At 45.6% G+C, this 14903-nt stretch overlaps 1 protein-coding gene across 6 annotated transcripts in view; it reads left to right on the top strand.

The window, feature by feature from the left end:
• AP2B1 (adaptor related protein complex 2 beta 1 subunit) overlaps positions 1 to 14903 on the top strand; it is a 164763-nt gene that overhangs the window by 76451 nt on the left and 73409 nt on the right. For all 6 annotated transcript variants that reach the window (XM_019511515.1, XM_019511514.1, XM_019511513.1 and 3 more), the window contains 2 exons: positions 2361 to 2620; positions 6918 to 7110. In XM_019511515.1, the coding sequence (XP_019367060.1) occupies positions 2361 to 2620; positions 6918 to 7110 (453 nt within the window). The remainder of the gene's footprint in view (positions 1 to 2360; positions 2621 to 6917; positions 7111 to 14903) is intronic.

The following is a 14903-nucleotide window of genomic DNA, read 5'->3' as shown; positions in this document are numbered from 1 at the left end:
GCCTGCCCCCCCCCCCCGCACACAGCCCCCTGAGCTGGTCAGCATCTGCCCCACAACAGCCTGAAGTCTATGCACCCAGCCCCACAGTCCTAGCAGCATCCCATGCCCACTCTGGACTCACCCCAGCAGGAGCAAACCAGCCAGAAATCCATATACACATTCCCAACCCCAGCCCACCCCATGCCTGCTCTGCACCACCCACATGTGGCATGTCCTGCTGCCCCCTGGACACACAGCAAGGCTGAGGTGGCTCCACACCTGGACTGCTTTTCTAGGCAGCCCAGGTGGCGGTGGCTCCTTCCAGTGCTGCCACCGCTGGCCCCAGGCCTGTTGTACCAGTAGGAGCCCATGTGTGTAGCCCTGATGCAGCCTGCCCCATGCTTGCTCTGGACTCATCTGCCCAGGCTCAGCAGTGGCGGCTGCCAGGCAAAAACTGTTCCTCAGCATGGGGGAAAAGTGGCTTCTCCCCCTCATCATTGCTGGACCCTTCTTGCTGCAGCCACCTGGAGCCCATGTTGGGTTACCCTGCGCCTTCATCACCACGTTTGGGCTGCCCAGTGGGGCAGCGGTCACAGAGCAGTGGAGAAGCAAGGCACCCTGGCACAGGCTCTGGGCAGCTGCAGCAGGAAGGACCTGACAGCAGTGAGGGGGCAGGGCCACTTTTCCCTCATGCTGAGAAACAGTTTCTGCCTGGCAGCTGCCACTGCTGAGCCTGGGCGGGTGAGTCTCAAGTAGGTGCAGAGTGGGCTGGGTTGGAGTTGTGTTGCTGGTACAATGAAGCTAGGGCCAACAGCAGTGGCTGCCAGGAGGAGCCACTGCAGCCTGTCCAGCCACAGAGCCACCCCAGCCCTGCTGCATGTCCAGGGGGCTGCAGCACATGCCATGGGTAGGTGGTGCCTGGGCCAGGTGGGGCTGAGGGACCCACCACGGGCTGGACAAAGCCCTTCCATGGGCCAGATCCAGCCCATGGGCCGTATTTTGCTAGCCCTTGGCTGAGGGTTTGCTGCACTTCTTGCAAGAAGCTCTTGCAGGCTAGAACTCTGCCAGCCTGCAGAGAGCTCTTTGCAAAAGTGGAAAATCTGTGGGTATCTCCATTAAAATTAAAAATCCACTTTTTTCCCATTTTTGCATGGGAAGCAGGAAACCTGGATCCCTGGTGATCAGCCCCTTTACTTCCATGGGCAGGTTAAGTGTACAATATAAAATTACTCCTTACACCTCCAAAATACTGAAGCTGCTTCTTGTTTCTTTTCCTTTTGAAGCTAGGCTTTTATCTCTCTTTTTTAAAACAGCTTTTCATGCTGGTACAGAATTAGCTACAATAAAAAGGATGTTACTGACAGCTGGTGGCCTGAAAGACTGAAGAATGTCTTTAACAATGAATAGAGAGAGAGAGAGAGAGAGAGAGAGAGAGAGAGAGAGAGAGAGAGAGAGAGAGAGAGAGAGAGAGAGAGAGAGAGAGAGAGAGAGAGAGAGAGAGAGAGAGAGAGAGAGAGAGAGAGAGAGAGAGAGAGAGAGAGAGAGAGAGAGAGAGAGAGAGAGAGAGAGAGAGAGAGAGAGAGAGAGAGAGAGAGAGAGAGAGAGAGAGAGAGAGAGAGAGAGAGAGAGAGAGAGAGAGAGAGAGAGAGAGAGAGAGAGAGAGAGAGAGAGAGAGAGAGAGAGAGAGAGAGAGAGAGAGAGAGAGAGAGAGAGAGAGAGAGAGAGAGAGAGAGAGAGAGAGAGAGAGAGAGAGAGAGAGAGAGAGAGAGAGAGAGAGAGAGAGAGAGAGAGAGAGAGAGTGTGTGTGTGTGTGTGTGTGTGTGTGTGTGTGATGAGACCTTTTATCCCCCTTTCAAAAGTGTATGTAAAGTAAACTCTTAGCAAATTAGCAACCTATCCTGTGGCTTTATGTGCCTTGTCCTACCAGTGCCCTTGTAATCCTCAGTCATTGTCTTTCATGACACAGTATTATGCATCTGCTACTAGTATGTGGCTGAATGAGGAAGTTATTTTGATCCCTCTATTTATATTTATGGTAGGATTAAAGAAGGACAATTAGAAGAGCATGTTTGGAATGGAATGGAGGGAGTTCTAAACCCTGAGGTCTGTTGTTGTACTTGATTATCCCAAGTACTCAATCCCTTTTCTGTTCAACTAGATGTTTTCCTCTTTGACTGGCTATTTAGCTGAGGGGCAAGAGGCCAAACTCTAATTTTTGTTTCAAAAGTTGCTGTTCGTGACAAGTGCTTCAGTCAGTAGCATTGTCTTCAAGGTTGTAGTTTCATTTCCACTAAAAAAAAAAGGTTACTGGAAGAAAAAGAATGTGACTGCAGCAAATAAGCCTGCTTCAGATCCCTGGATAACACTCTGTTTTCTTTTAGGATTCAGACAACCCAGACCTGCGGGATCGTGGTTATATCTATTGGCGCCTTCTCTCCACGGATCCTGTGACTGCCAAAGAAGTGGTTTTATCAGAAAAGCCACTGATTTCTGAGGAGACTGACCTGATTGAGCCAACACTGCTGGATGAGCTCATCTGCCACATTGGGTCATTGGCTTCTGTGTACCACAAACCACCCAACGCCTTTGTGGAGGGCAGCCACGGGATCCACCGCAAGCATTTGCCAATTCACCATGGCAGGTAAGCAGGGAGTAGCTATGTTATTGGCCTTCCCTGCTCTGAGAACGTGAATTAGGGAAGAAATAGCAAAAAAATTCCCCCAGTATGTTAACTTTTCAAAAACAGAAAGGGTAGAAAAAGTATTAGGTTACATCATTGAAGTTTGGTCTGGACTAAAACTAAGTTAGATAAGTTAAAGCTTAAATAATGGTGTGAAAATAGAAAGGTTTTAGTTTGTTCTGTATATGTTACAAGTTTTCTGTAAGGACAAAAAATACAAACCAAAGAGCAGACTGGGAAATAAGCTTGTGATCTGAAATCAAATAGTAAGTGCACAGTGTACTGGAATCCTTGTTTTATAGCAGGTCTGTTCAACTGGCAGCCCACAGGCTGTGTGCAGCCTTTGAGGGGTTAAATTCAGTCTTCAGGCTCAAACCAGGCAGGTGCTCCTAGCGGCCAAAGTCTCTGCCTCCTCCTGCTCTTGCTTCAGAAGGCAGGGCAGTGCAGCGCGGCATGGGGACCTGACAGTGAGGCTGGGCTGGGCTGGGCTGTGTAGGGGAGAGGGGAAGCATTGTATTCCCTGTGGTATGTGAGGTGGCTTTTGGTGCAGTGATGCAGGGGAAGTGCCCATGAGTGCATGTGTTGCAGCAATATATAAAGGAATTGTGCCTCTACAGTGTAGCAGCTTCGGGGAGGGAGGCACAGAGCAGTTGTGGGCCTCACGGTGCATACCTGTGCAGCCCAGTCATCCATCCATGGCTTTCCTGCTGCTGCAGCCCCCGCAGTGTGCAGCCCCGATTGGTGTGGCTTTCAGTGGCTTAGAAGTTGGACAGCCCCATGTTACAGTATTTCATTCTGTTCCATGGTTCCTTCTTCAGGTGAGTTATACTTCTTGCTAAGTGCATCAGTTACAGTTCTTTTTACAGTCAAAGGTATAGTGTCAATGTAGTGTGTACCAGAAATCCTGGGAAGTTGTTCTTGAACCACTGTTGGTTTATTGTTTGTTTGTTTGTTTTGCTATCCTCTTGCAAATCTGTATAGACAGTTGTGCCTTTGCTGTCTCCTCATATCTCCCTTCCATAGATACAAATACTCCTGATGGCTAAAATACTTTCCATGGCTTTGGAGCATTGTGAAGTTTAGTAGCTTTTCCTCTATCTGAAACTTAGTCTGGCAGCATTGACCAAAGGCCTGCAACCTCAAGTTACACTCAGGACTTCTGGGGCTTCTGCAGCCTAGTGCAATGGAAACAGAAGAATTATGTCCTGCTCAGGGGCCAATAGCAAAATGGGCTAGCTCAGGCCAAAGGTGAGACCAAATCTCCATCTCAGGCTTGGCCAACTAGCTCTCCTGTTCATTGTTATTTCAGGTCAAAGCTGATATCTCAGGTTTTTACTAGCTCAGATGAGTTCTTCACCACTTCTAGAGCACAGAGCTTAGGGATTCAACACTGGCAGATGCTGTCCAGATAGCCAACGGACTCCCTTTGATTTTCCAAGTACTGTATAGCTATTGCTTATATCACTTCACTGCTCTAATATCACATGTTACTTAATCATCTGTTAGCTGGGCCAATATCCTCTATACTTCAATCCGCAACAATATGAAGAAGCAACCAAGGGAACAACAAACAGTACTTTGGAGAGAGTATTAACTTTCAGTGCCGTGCTCTTTGTAAATTAAAGGCAAATGGTGCTATTCATTGGTAAATTAGATTTCTTCCACGTGAACTCAGCTTAATAAAGAGATGTCATTATTGTGATTATCAGCCTTACTGCCTGATAAAAAGACATGTCGATCAGGCTTCAGAGAAGGGCCTTCTTTGCAGCGGTATTGTAGTAAACCAAATTATGGCTTTCAATCTCGTACTCGTAATACTGCTCCTCAGGGGCAGTGTTGTGGGGAGACTGAAATCACTCATTGCATGTCCTCTTGCTCTATGCAAGGAAATTGACTTGCATCTTCCGGATGCCAGCAATACTTGTACGTCTGTTCACTTGGATCAAGCTAAAACTGCCAGTGGAAGACTGATTTTTTTTAAAAACGTGGGTTGGGTCTTAATTTCTTTTGTTCTGAGGAGATTAAACTTTTTGGTGGCAGATTCTTGGGATTAGTGCTTGCTTAAATTATTGATTCCACCCCTTTCCCCCCTCCCCCCACCTGTATGGTGTAATTAAAATGGAAGGGTTAAGTGTTGAACTTCTGGGCATAATCCTATAAGAAATTACTCATCAATGTGGTTGGCAGTGTGAACTTTCTCCTATGCATTGTCCTCTAAAGGTGTAGTATAGTGGCCTTTAACTGCTCCAGTTCTCAGCAGATAAGCAGTTCTCAGCCACATGAGCTGCTTCCAGGTGCTCAGCTCTTTCTGTTCAGGCGCACCAGTTGTCATGAATTAGTGGTACTTTTTGGGGTTCTGTGATGAAATCCCAAGAGTCAGGGGGAGTAGGTTGAAAGCCAGCGTTTTGCCTATCAGCAGTGGAAGGTCAGAGTCTTTTTTTGCTTGTGGGGATTTTTCTTTACAGTGATATTATCTTTAAATACCATGCTTGCTCTTCTTTTAGGTTGGTTGTATGGCAGTCCTTGGTTTCCAGCCACCAGTAGCTACTTGCCTTCCAACGCGTTTTTGCTGCTGGTGTTCTGGGAGCAGCCAAACCTGGGGAATTTAGAGAAACAACCAGTTTAACTTTGGCTTAAGGATTCTGGGAGCTGTGCTGATGTTCTGGGAAAGCCCAAATATATGAATTCAAGAGGAGATCTGCTGGTGAAAAGGGATTGAAACATTCTCCCTTTCATTGTTCTCCCAGGGCAATAAAGAAAGGAGACATGATAGCATGTCTGTATTCTTAATATATGGCCATTCATGATTCTTTTTATTCTTTTGAAAGCTGTTGTGCAGATTTCTCATTGGCCTTTGGGGCAGCTACGGTTTTAAAAAACAAAACAAAACAAAAAATGAAAAACACACACGCTCTTTGAAGAAAAGTGCTTGCGCATCTCCATTAGAGAAGAGAAAGGGCATATAAGTAGAGGAGAGGTGGAACATTAAAGTGTCATCGTACACAGGAGGAAGGAGACTGAAGGAAGGGGTTTGGCCCTTTGGCATTGCTGTAATACAATTTTATTCATGTCCATTGTTCATAAAAATCATCCAGGTCACACGTTTTGCTCTTAATGGGGATTGAGCTGGATCAGGGAAAATGCTTTCAGGTGAGCATTTTCAGCATATTCAGTATGTAAAAGCCCTGCTACTAAACGTGGAAGCATGAAAGAAAATCAGCATTAACATTATTAAGGGGCTAAATTTCTTAATAAAAGAACCTTTCAGCCTTTCTCTTCTTTGCTGGCTGCTAACTGACTCTCATTCCATTAATCTTTTTCTTATATCCTTTTCTGCATTCACCAAAGTGACCAACAGCATGTATGCAGTTTCTGAAGGTATCTTCACACAGATCATGGCAGTATCAGGAAGGAGGATCAAGGCTACTCACAAATCAGTAGGGTGGGATTCCTACAGAAATGTTCTCCTTTTAAAACACCTTATCAGAATATTAATTCCAGGAGAACTTCCTTACAAACCCCTAATGTATGTGCAGTAATACTGAGTGAAAATAACTTGCTCCCTTACTGCGGACAGTTGGGAGTGTGGGGGTAGGAGAAGCATAAAGTGAATCTAAAATTGTATAGCTTCTCTGAATATAAAAATATTGTAATGATGCACAGGAATTTGAGTGGCCACTATGGCATTTGCAGTCCATCCGTTGTGTGTTGTGTTCCCCCCCCACCTTACATTGAAATAACGCTAGCTGGGTTTAAAAAAAGGGCTAGAATATTTCACAACAAGTGAAAATTAGATGCTGGCATAGGGCAAGTTTTATATTTCATGCTTTAGCAAGAAAGCTAATTGCTAGAGAAATAAATTTGTCCTTTTCCCATTTGTGCCTTGCGTCTGAAGCTTCAGATTGTTGCGATTGCTAGAAGGAAGACAAGACAGTTGATTGACTTGGTATGTCCCATGTGTGTTGGCTAAGGAGATAATTTGGCTAACCCAAGGACACCTTAAGCAATAAACACTAACCACCAGTTCCCATTACTTGTTGCCTCCAGTTGGTGATCATAAATCATGTGTTTTGGTCAATTGCCAAAAAACCAAAACACCATTGCTTGGAGCTGTACCATATCGCTGTTTGTGGGTCATTTGTATTTTTGGCTGTCATTCATGGGTCTTCATTCTGCAGTTTCTCTTCTCTGGAGCTCCAAAGGCTGCAACAGAAGTAACTAAATATTCTCCCTGATTTATTTTTCTGTCTGCCCACAGCACTGATGCAGGAGACAGCCCTGTGGGAACCACTGCCACTACCAACTTGGAGCAGCCTCAGGTTATCCCATCTCAGGGTGACCTTCTGGGTGATCTTCTGAACCTTGACCTGGGCCCCCCAGTGAATGTACCCCAAGTGTCCTCCATGCAGATGGGTGCTGTGGACCTTCTTGGTGGAGGGTTAGACAGTTTGGTAAGGAATGTACTCTTTCTTCCATTTCAAATGCTGTACAGTAACTAAAAACATTTGTGGTCTCAGCTGTTGGCAAGACCTTAGGTATTCATTCCCTTTGTGCTGAGTGCCCGCTACTGGAGCCTGAAGAGATTCATAGATTACTGGGACCCTCAGCAGCCATTGTTACTTCTGTGCCAGTTCACAGCCAGGTTCTTCCTTTAGTAAAGAATGCTACCACACAACATAGATTCCCATTGTAGATCGATAGAACTATTTCCTGCTTTCTCTCACTGGGAAGCAGGGAAGGAGGATGGAAGAGCCCTGCCAGTTCCTTAGGTGTCTGAGAGCATTATAAAATACACCAGTTCCTCTTCTAAAGGGCTTTCATGGTGCCCTCTTGTTCCCAACTCAGCTGAATTTCATTACAAGCTCCATCATCATCTTATTTGTGTATTCTCCAGAGCATGTCTTGCTTTAGTATCGGTGACATCTTAATTGCAGTTAGGCCAAGAGGAAGCACTCTGCTGCTCCACATAGTCCTGCCCTTCATCACAGTCACTCACAAGTTAGTATTCTAATATTAAAAGGGTCAGCGCCAGAGAATGAATAAATTCATTCTGCCTCTTGCCTGGGGAGGGGAAGCTGAGCATAAGCTGTCATGACTAAATCAGAAGGGGAAAAATTTATTATGCAACTGAATAATGGGTGCAGTGGGTCTTAAATCTGTGGCTGCCATTCAGTAAGAGAACAGATCACTGAACACAGTAGCACATTTAGCCTTCAGCAAGTGAGTCAGGCCTCTACCATCAGCTGGCAGCTTTGGAGGAGTGGGAGGCTGTTCATACAGCTGGATGAGCCCCAATACAACAAATCCTTACTTGTCGGCTTCTCCATTCATTGTAGCAATCTTGCTAAAACACATTAAATACAGAGCCCAACTTCTGGTGTTTCTCAAGCTGATGAAGTAAAAACAAATCTAACCCTCCCTAGCCTTTCTGTTCACAGAGATCAGATGTGCTCAACTGATTTGATCTTTGCACTGTTTGAGCAGCAGTTCATGTGCCTGAAGTTCACATCAGTGGAACAGGCATGCTAGTCCTTGGCTGGAGTTCTCAGCAGCATGTGCTGTATAAGCCTAGCAGCGGCAGCTCAGTTCAGTGACCTCTGATGAAGAGAGAGACAGCCACTGCTGTGCACTGTAACTAATTTTATTTCTTTAATTGCATTCATACAATTCAGAAATCAATGTCATGTGACAGCTTAAAAGAGGCATTTGAGCCATGGATCCCTGAACAGACACCTTCATCTCTGGTTGCAGAGACAAATCTTCTGTATTGAATGTCCAGAAGCTAATCGAGGCACTTGGTTGTTGACCAGAGAACCTGTGGATGACAGTAACTTAAGGACTAAACTGGATTAGATAAGTCATGTCCAACCATTTGGCCCCATGTGGTTGGACGATTGGGGTAGGATCGATGTACAGGGTGGATCCAGTTTGTGTGTCCAAGCTGGCGTGCAGGGCTGGCCCAGTGTGTGGCCTGATCTGGTGCACGGGGCTGTCCCAGTGCGTGGCCCCAGGCCCACACCTAGAACCTTGTAAGGGCCTGCAGGGCTTGGAAATTTGTCAGTGAAGTGGTGGTAATGTTAATAATAGCCACTGCTCCTCTGCTGCCAAATTTCCAGACCCATGGGGAGCCCCATAGACCAGGTGGGCTGGATCTGCCCTGCAAGCCTGAGGTTAAGCACAACTGGATTAGATGTTGGGAAAAGGGTTCCGGTAACTGTCTGCATGCGAGGAGTTAACTTCGTGACCCACTTTGGCAATGCAGCTCTCAAATTGGGAGGCCTGAAGTCTTGTCACTCCTTGTGGTGTTCTGTTTGTGCTCTTCATTGCTATCTGACACAGAGCTGCATCTCAGCAGAGTGGCAAGCCCTGGTTCAAACTCCAGGCTCAAAATGTTGGCCTGCCTAATCACAAATGGGTTGGGACACAGTCCTAGATAGTGTCTCCTTCCAATGCTTTCCAGTGAAATGCTGCCATATCCATGTCCCTGTTGGCTGTTTCTTACCCATGAGATACACAAGTGACTCTCTTCCCTGTAAATCCCAGACCTCCATGGATTCTTTTGCTGGCCTTTATTCCTTAACTAACCCTTTTCTGAGTGCTTTGTATGTGAGAGAACATGATCTCTATGTCTGTGTGCTTGTGTCTGTGTAACTACATATGGAAAATCCCAAGTTTAATTACCCGAACCTGGGATTGAGTCTCTGGGCATATGTCTAAAATGCAGAGTTAGCCCTGATATAAGTATAACAAAGCCTTGTCTACATTACTGCATCCTCAAAAGAATAAGCTTTACTGTAGCTCCATTTGTTTCCTCACTTGCATGTGTAGCCTGAGGACATATCCCAGGGTTCTTTGCACTGAAACATTCCTGGACTGGTTCCTGGTCAGTTGTGAGAAAATGTACCCATCCCTTGGCATAGGGAAGGAGCCGGAAGTGTGGGAAGGGCATTAGTTGGACTTACCTGAACTCAACTGATCTTGCCTACTTCCTCACCACAAAGTGTGCAAGCTCCACCAGTCCAAGTTAAATCATAGCTGAAACTATAACCTCTACCGTCAGCTGTACAGACCAGCACGAGTTCAAAATCGTATTTAAACATGTGGTTCATGGTTTTGTATGTAGATGACAATGGTCATTCTTGTAAGACTAACATGGAGAAATACTCTAAAAGAAAGTGATACATTTTCATCCTTAATGTTCATAAAGGGTCATAAAATAGCAGAGGGGTAGCTGGGATATTCCAGATTGTTGTGGCTGCCTGGCAGTTCATCGTTACCAGATTAGGATCATAAATGACTCTCTCCATCTTTTTCAGTTACTGATTTTTTTTTTTTTAACCTCTTGAGCCACTTTTTCCCTCTTCCAGCCACACTCCTTTAGCAGTTTGTGCATTTTCCCCACATCACTGCCTGGGTTCCCTGTTCTGAGCTTCCCTCTTAATCCTTCAAGACTCTTCCAAGGGCCTACCAGTCACTGGAGACATTCAAGTATGGCTCTTCGTGCTCAGTCAGTGTCATGTGAGCACATCATAAGGAGTGATGCAAAATGCTCAGCTCATGCTGTTGTATCTGTGCCAGAGTTGGTTCTTGTCACTCATGGAGAAAAGGACCAAGTTTGACCCTGAATTCAGATGTGCTGACCTTTATGGTGACACACTTTTCCCTAACCTATGATTACAATATTTACTCAAATAAGAGATGATCCTGATTATAAGACAACTTTTACCCCTCCCCCTTAATTAGATTCTGTATATGGAAATTTTATACATTTGTTGTATTTTTCCAGGTATAGAAGCTAATTATTGGAGGTTTGTCTTGAATTTGTCGCCCTGGGGGGGTCATGTAGCCCATTGATGTGTGTTACCTTTTTTTTGCAACTGTTGCAAGTTTTATTACAGTTACTCCATAAACACACATTTGAGCAGCACTTTGGCACCTACTTACACAGAGTACAGACTATGTGTGATATTAGTCCAAAGTCAAAGGCTTTATACCACATAGTTCATTGGGCTGGGTCTCACCAGAGTCGATAGCATTTCAACCTATGGTGACGCCACGACTCAGGGCTGCTCATTATGTGTGTGTACTACTGATACCCCCCTTGTCCCCCACAAAGGATCCATGCTCGGCTGTGGGAGTGAAGAGGAAGTCAAAATGCATGCAATATAATGGCTCCCCATACTGGAAGAAGAGTCGACGGTGAGGGGGAGTGCACTTAATGGGCACTATTATATGCGTTATTCCTATTGGCTGCACTAACTTACCTTGTGGTAGGTTCCCATCAGCATGTTTGCCCAATACCATACAGGGCCATATGTTTTATAGTCGTCCTCAGTGTTGGCTTGCATTCAGCTTCCTAGTTGGTTTCCATTGCTGAGCACACGCTGCTTTGGGCACCAGTTTAATGATAGACAGTGTATTTAGTGAGATTTCCTTGTATGTGACTATAAGATGAGGGACTTTTTCCCCCGTGCTAGTTTGGGGGGGAGGGGGACCTCATCTTGTATTCAGGTAAATACTGTAGTTGACTCCTTTGCTGGCCCCTCCTGTTTTCATCTGCTTCCTTCCACTAGACACTGTCCATCATTCCAGCCCAGTCCAGCAACTGAATCAGCACACAGGGAAGTATGAGAATGGGGGCTGTTCAAATAAAACAATACTAACATAAAAGCCTGTCAAAAATGACAGGCAAAAATAGGCTTCTTGTTATAGGGTACCATGTTTCTGTTATCCACTGTGTCATTACCAACTTGAGTTGTTCTGCCTAGTCTTCTTGTATACAATGGGTATCCATCAACATTTCCAGGTGTCTCCTTTCTAAAACTTCTTTGGATATTTCTTCAGACATTGATTTTCTGTGCATGGTGCATTTGGATTCAGTCCTCCACATGGTCCATGAATTGTACATCTTGTTACAATGATCTTGGCTCAACAGGCAATGCTCTGTTTTACGATCAAATGCTTGTTTTAAAGTTCTGGTAATGCTCGCTGTTCCAATTCATCACTGAATCCTGCAAATACTCTGGAAATGGTCTTGGAGGCAGAATCACTTTACTCTTATGACGACAACTCTGGAATTGACCTTCTGACGGTTTTTCAGCTTGGAAATTTAAAGAGTTACCGAATTGGCACACTGTGTTCATCAATCCACAGCTATGTTCCTCAATCTCATCTTCAGTGAATCTGTTGTTGTCTTCTGTTGCCTCTGTAAACCCTTTGCCTTTCCATTGCATCTCTTCTACAACATCCTCTTTGCTCATCTGTTTAATTTTGTCTTACTCCTGCCATTCTTTCTGCATTCAATTGCCATCTATTCTCTGCTTCACCTTGGTAAGGGTGTTAAGGGACAATTTTTGCTCAGATACTGAGAGTACACCATAACTAAATGAAATCAATCACTAAAAGTCCAGAAAAGTGAGCACAGATATGGGTTTTTTGAGTGTGACAGACAGAATGACAGACACAAATGAAGCAAATTATTATAGAGAATGCTTTGTGACATGTGACTTCTGAACTGTCGTGTGTACATAGTGACCAGATGGGAAAGTAATTGCCCCAGGTAACTCAGTTTTTTAAAGTTAACTCTGTTGTATCCATGGTACAAATTCCTCTCAGTTACTGTGGAAAGAAACAAACTGGCATGTGTCTGAATTTACATTTGAAACCAATGTTTGTGGCTTGGCTTATGAGAGTACATTGGTACCATGAGTGTTTTGCATGTAACTGAAAATTTAGCTTACTAGTAAAATCACCCAGCTAAAATAGTCTCCTATTCCAGGGAGGCTCAACCTATGGTCCGCAGGCCAAATGTGGCCTGCAAAGCCTTGGAATCTGGCCCAGGGGCCTCCCTGTGGGTAGGAAATTTGGCGGTGGGTGAACAGTGGCAGTTAATACCGCCACCCCTCCCCGCAGCCAGAATACCAAGCCTTGAGCAGTGGTTCAGAGCTGGGCCATGACCCTCCCCCCACATGGCCAGATTGGAGCTGGACCATACCCCCTTCCCCTCCACCTTGCCTTGTTGGGGCCAGCCCACATCCTTCTCCTCCCACAGTGTCAGGTAATGCCTCCTTCCCCCACACATCTGGATTGGGCTGGGCTCCCCTCCCCCTCTCACCCCTCTGCCTCTGTGCAGCAGGATGGGGCTTCACAACACCCACCTCAGCCACCAGTTTGGGTCCACTGGGCTTCTGATGTTACCTGACCTCAGGCACCCAAGATCTTCTTACTCTGGCTTACTCTGACTAGAATACCATGGGTGGTTGTTGTTCAGGGAACAGAGTCTGGAGGGTTGGGTTCTGTTCTGTGTCACTGCATCCGAGACCCTGGGCAGTTCCCTTAGCCCTTGCTTTTCTCTCTGTAAAATAGTGACCATGTCCCCCAGCCCTTTATAAAGTACTTGAGGTCTTCAGTTGAAAAGCATTCTTATAGCAAAAGGTGATGACAGAATCTGTTAATGTGGGGGAGGAACATTTGACTCGAGCTACAGGTTTCTGGAAGTAACCCAAGTAACCCTGACCCAAGCAGGAGCTGTTTGAATAGAGAATAAACAGGGCATGCTGAGAAGTGGGGAGTTTACATACTGCACCTGATTATGATTGGCTGTGCTTAATGCAAATTATGTGCCGGCTTCTTTGTTATGCAGTTCTTGGTGGGACAGTGCGACTATCCCTGCTGGAACAAACAGTGGCTATTTTTGTGCCTTAAAGTCCCATTCTTCCCCCCTCCGCTCCACCCACACACCCACACTTTGAGAACCCATCAGGTGTAAATGCACTAAGTGAACAATCAAACAACCAGAGAAGACATGTATTGTAATCCTGCACATTTAACTGTTATATGACAACATAAAGCAGTGCCCATTTTAACCTCCTGAGCAGGACAGGAAATGTGTTGAAATAGGCTGCTTAACTCATCTGTTCTGTAAAGGCTTTTTTTTTTTTTTTTTTTTTTTTTAATGTGCCAGGCATTCATCTAAAATAATGTTACTGACATGAGACTGGCAGCTTGTCAGACTGATTTATGCCCAGGACTGTGCAGCTGCCTAATAAATACTGGATATTCAGACTTCCTGTAATAATTCCCTGAAGTAGAATATCTTGGCAGACTCTAGAGAAGATTGTAAGGCAGGTGAATGTGCTCACTAATATTTAGGATGAGATTAGACTTGCTGTGGCTCAGGCCTGCTTGACCTCATGTGTCTTGTTTCAGTGAAAAAGCCAATACCTTGGCTTCCCAATGGTTTGCACTGCAGTGCTACAAGCCTATACCTGCAGCACTCCCCAGGTTTGGGTCACCAGTTTGCTTGCCCTTCAGTTGTGGGTCATGCTTCCCCATGCATCAAACCAAAAATGCTGGTTAGCAACAATCACTGGGTTTCTGATGTTACCTGACCTCAGGCACCCAAGATCTGATTATCAAAGTGTTAAGCTGGGGAATTTGGGGTACATAGTGTTATCTGAATACCAGTTTCAGCTGACTATTCCTTATAGTGTATAGAAAAGAACAAAGCCAGTGAATTGGAAGTCTGACCATTAGTCCCTAGTGGGAACTGGCCAGTAGAAATTCATTATTGTTTTTAAAACTTGAAACCACTTCATAGTTTTACAGATACTTATTACTAATTACTTTCTGTAATGGTTTTAGCTTTGTCTATATCCTGGCAGTATTAAAGCAAGTAGATGGATTTATTTATTAAAACACAGGATTGTTCTAGGATTCTGTGTTCTGTTCCCAATTCTGCAACTGATTTACTGTGGTGTCTTGTGGAAGTTATTAGAGGTGCACCAATACATTGATCCAACAGGTACTGATATAAACAAAATTTGCTGCATCAGAAATCGGCCCAATGGGGCTGATAATTTGGCTCATAAATACAGATCAGCACTTCCCCCCTACCCCCCATGGTGAGGGAGGGGACAGGAGTAGGTGCTGCCCAGCCAGAATGGGGATAGTGAGCGGGATGGACCCCCAGCTCTTCCGGGGCAGTTGAGCTGAGAAGAGCCGGGGGTTGCGCCAGGCAGGCAAGCAGGCAGCGGTGCTTGGGAGGGAGTTATGGTGAAACTTGGGATGGCTTCTGCCCCTTCCGCAGGCCCCGCCCCAAGCCCAGCCCACAGCAAGAAGAGACCTGGCTCTAGCCCGCAGCTGCAGCCCACCCACCCCACCCCGTGGAGATTCAGGGGCACATGCGCCGTGTGGCCTCCCCCACCCCCCGTGCCCTTCTGGAGTCTGTGCAGCGGTGGAAGCC

The sequence above is a fragment of the Gavialis gangeticus genome, unplaced genomic scaffold (genome assembly GCF_001723915.1).
Source record: "Gavialis gangeticus isolate Ggan-Ray unplaced genomic scaffold, GavGan_comp1, whole genome shotgun sequence".
Classification (NCBI taxonomy): domain Eukaryota; kingdom Metazoa; phylum Chordata; order Crocodylia; family Gavialidae; genus Gavialis; species Gavialis gangeticus.
The sequence above is the reverse complement of the archived record's forward strand: the minus strand, read 5'-3'. Positions and strand labels throughout refer to the sequence as shown.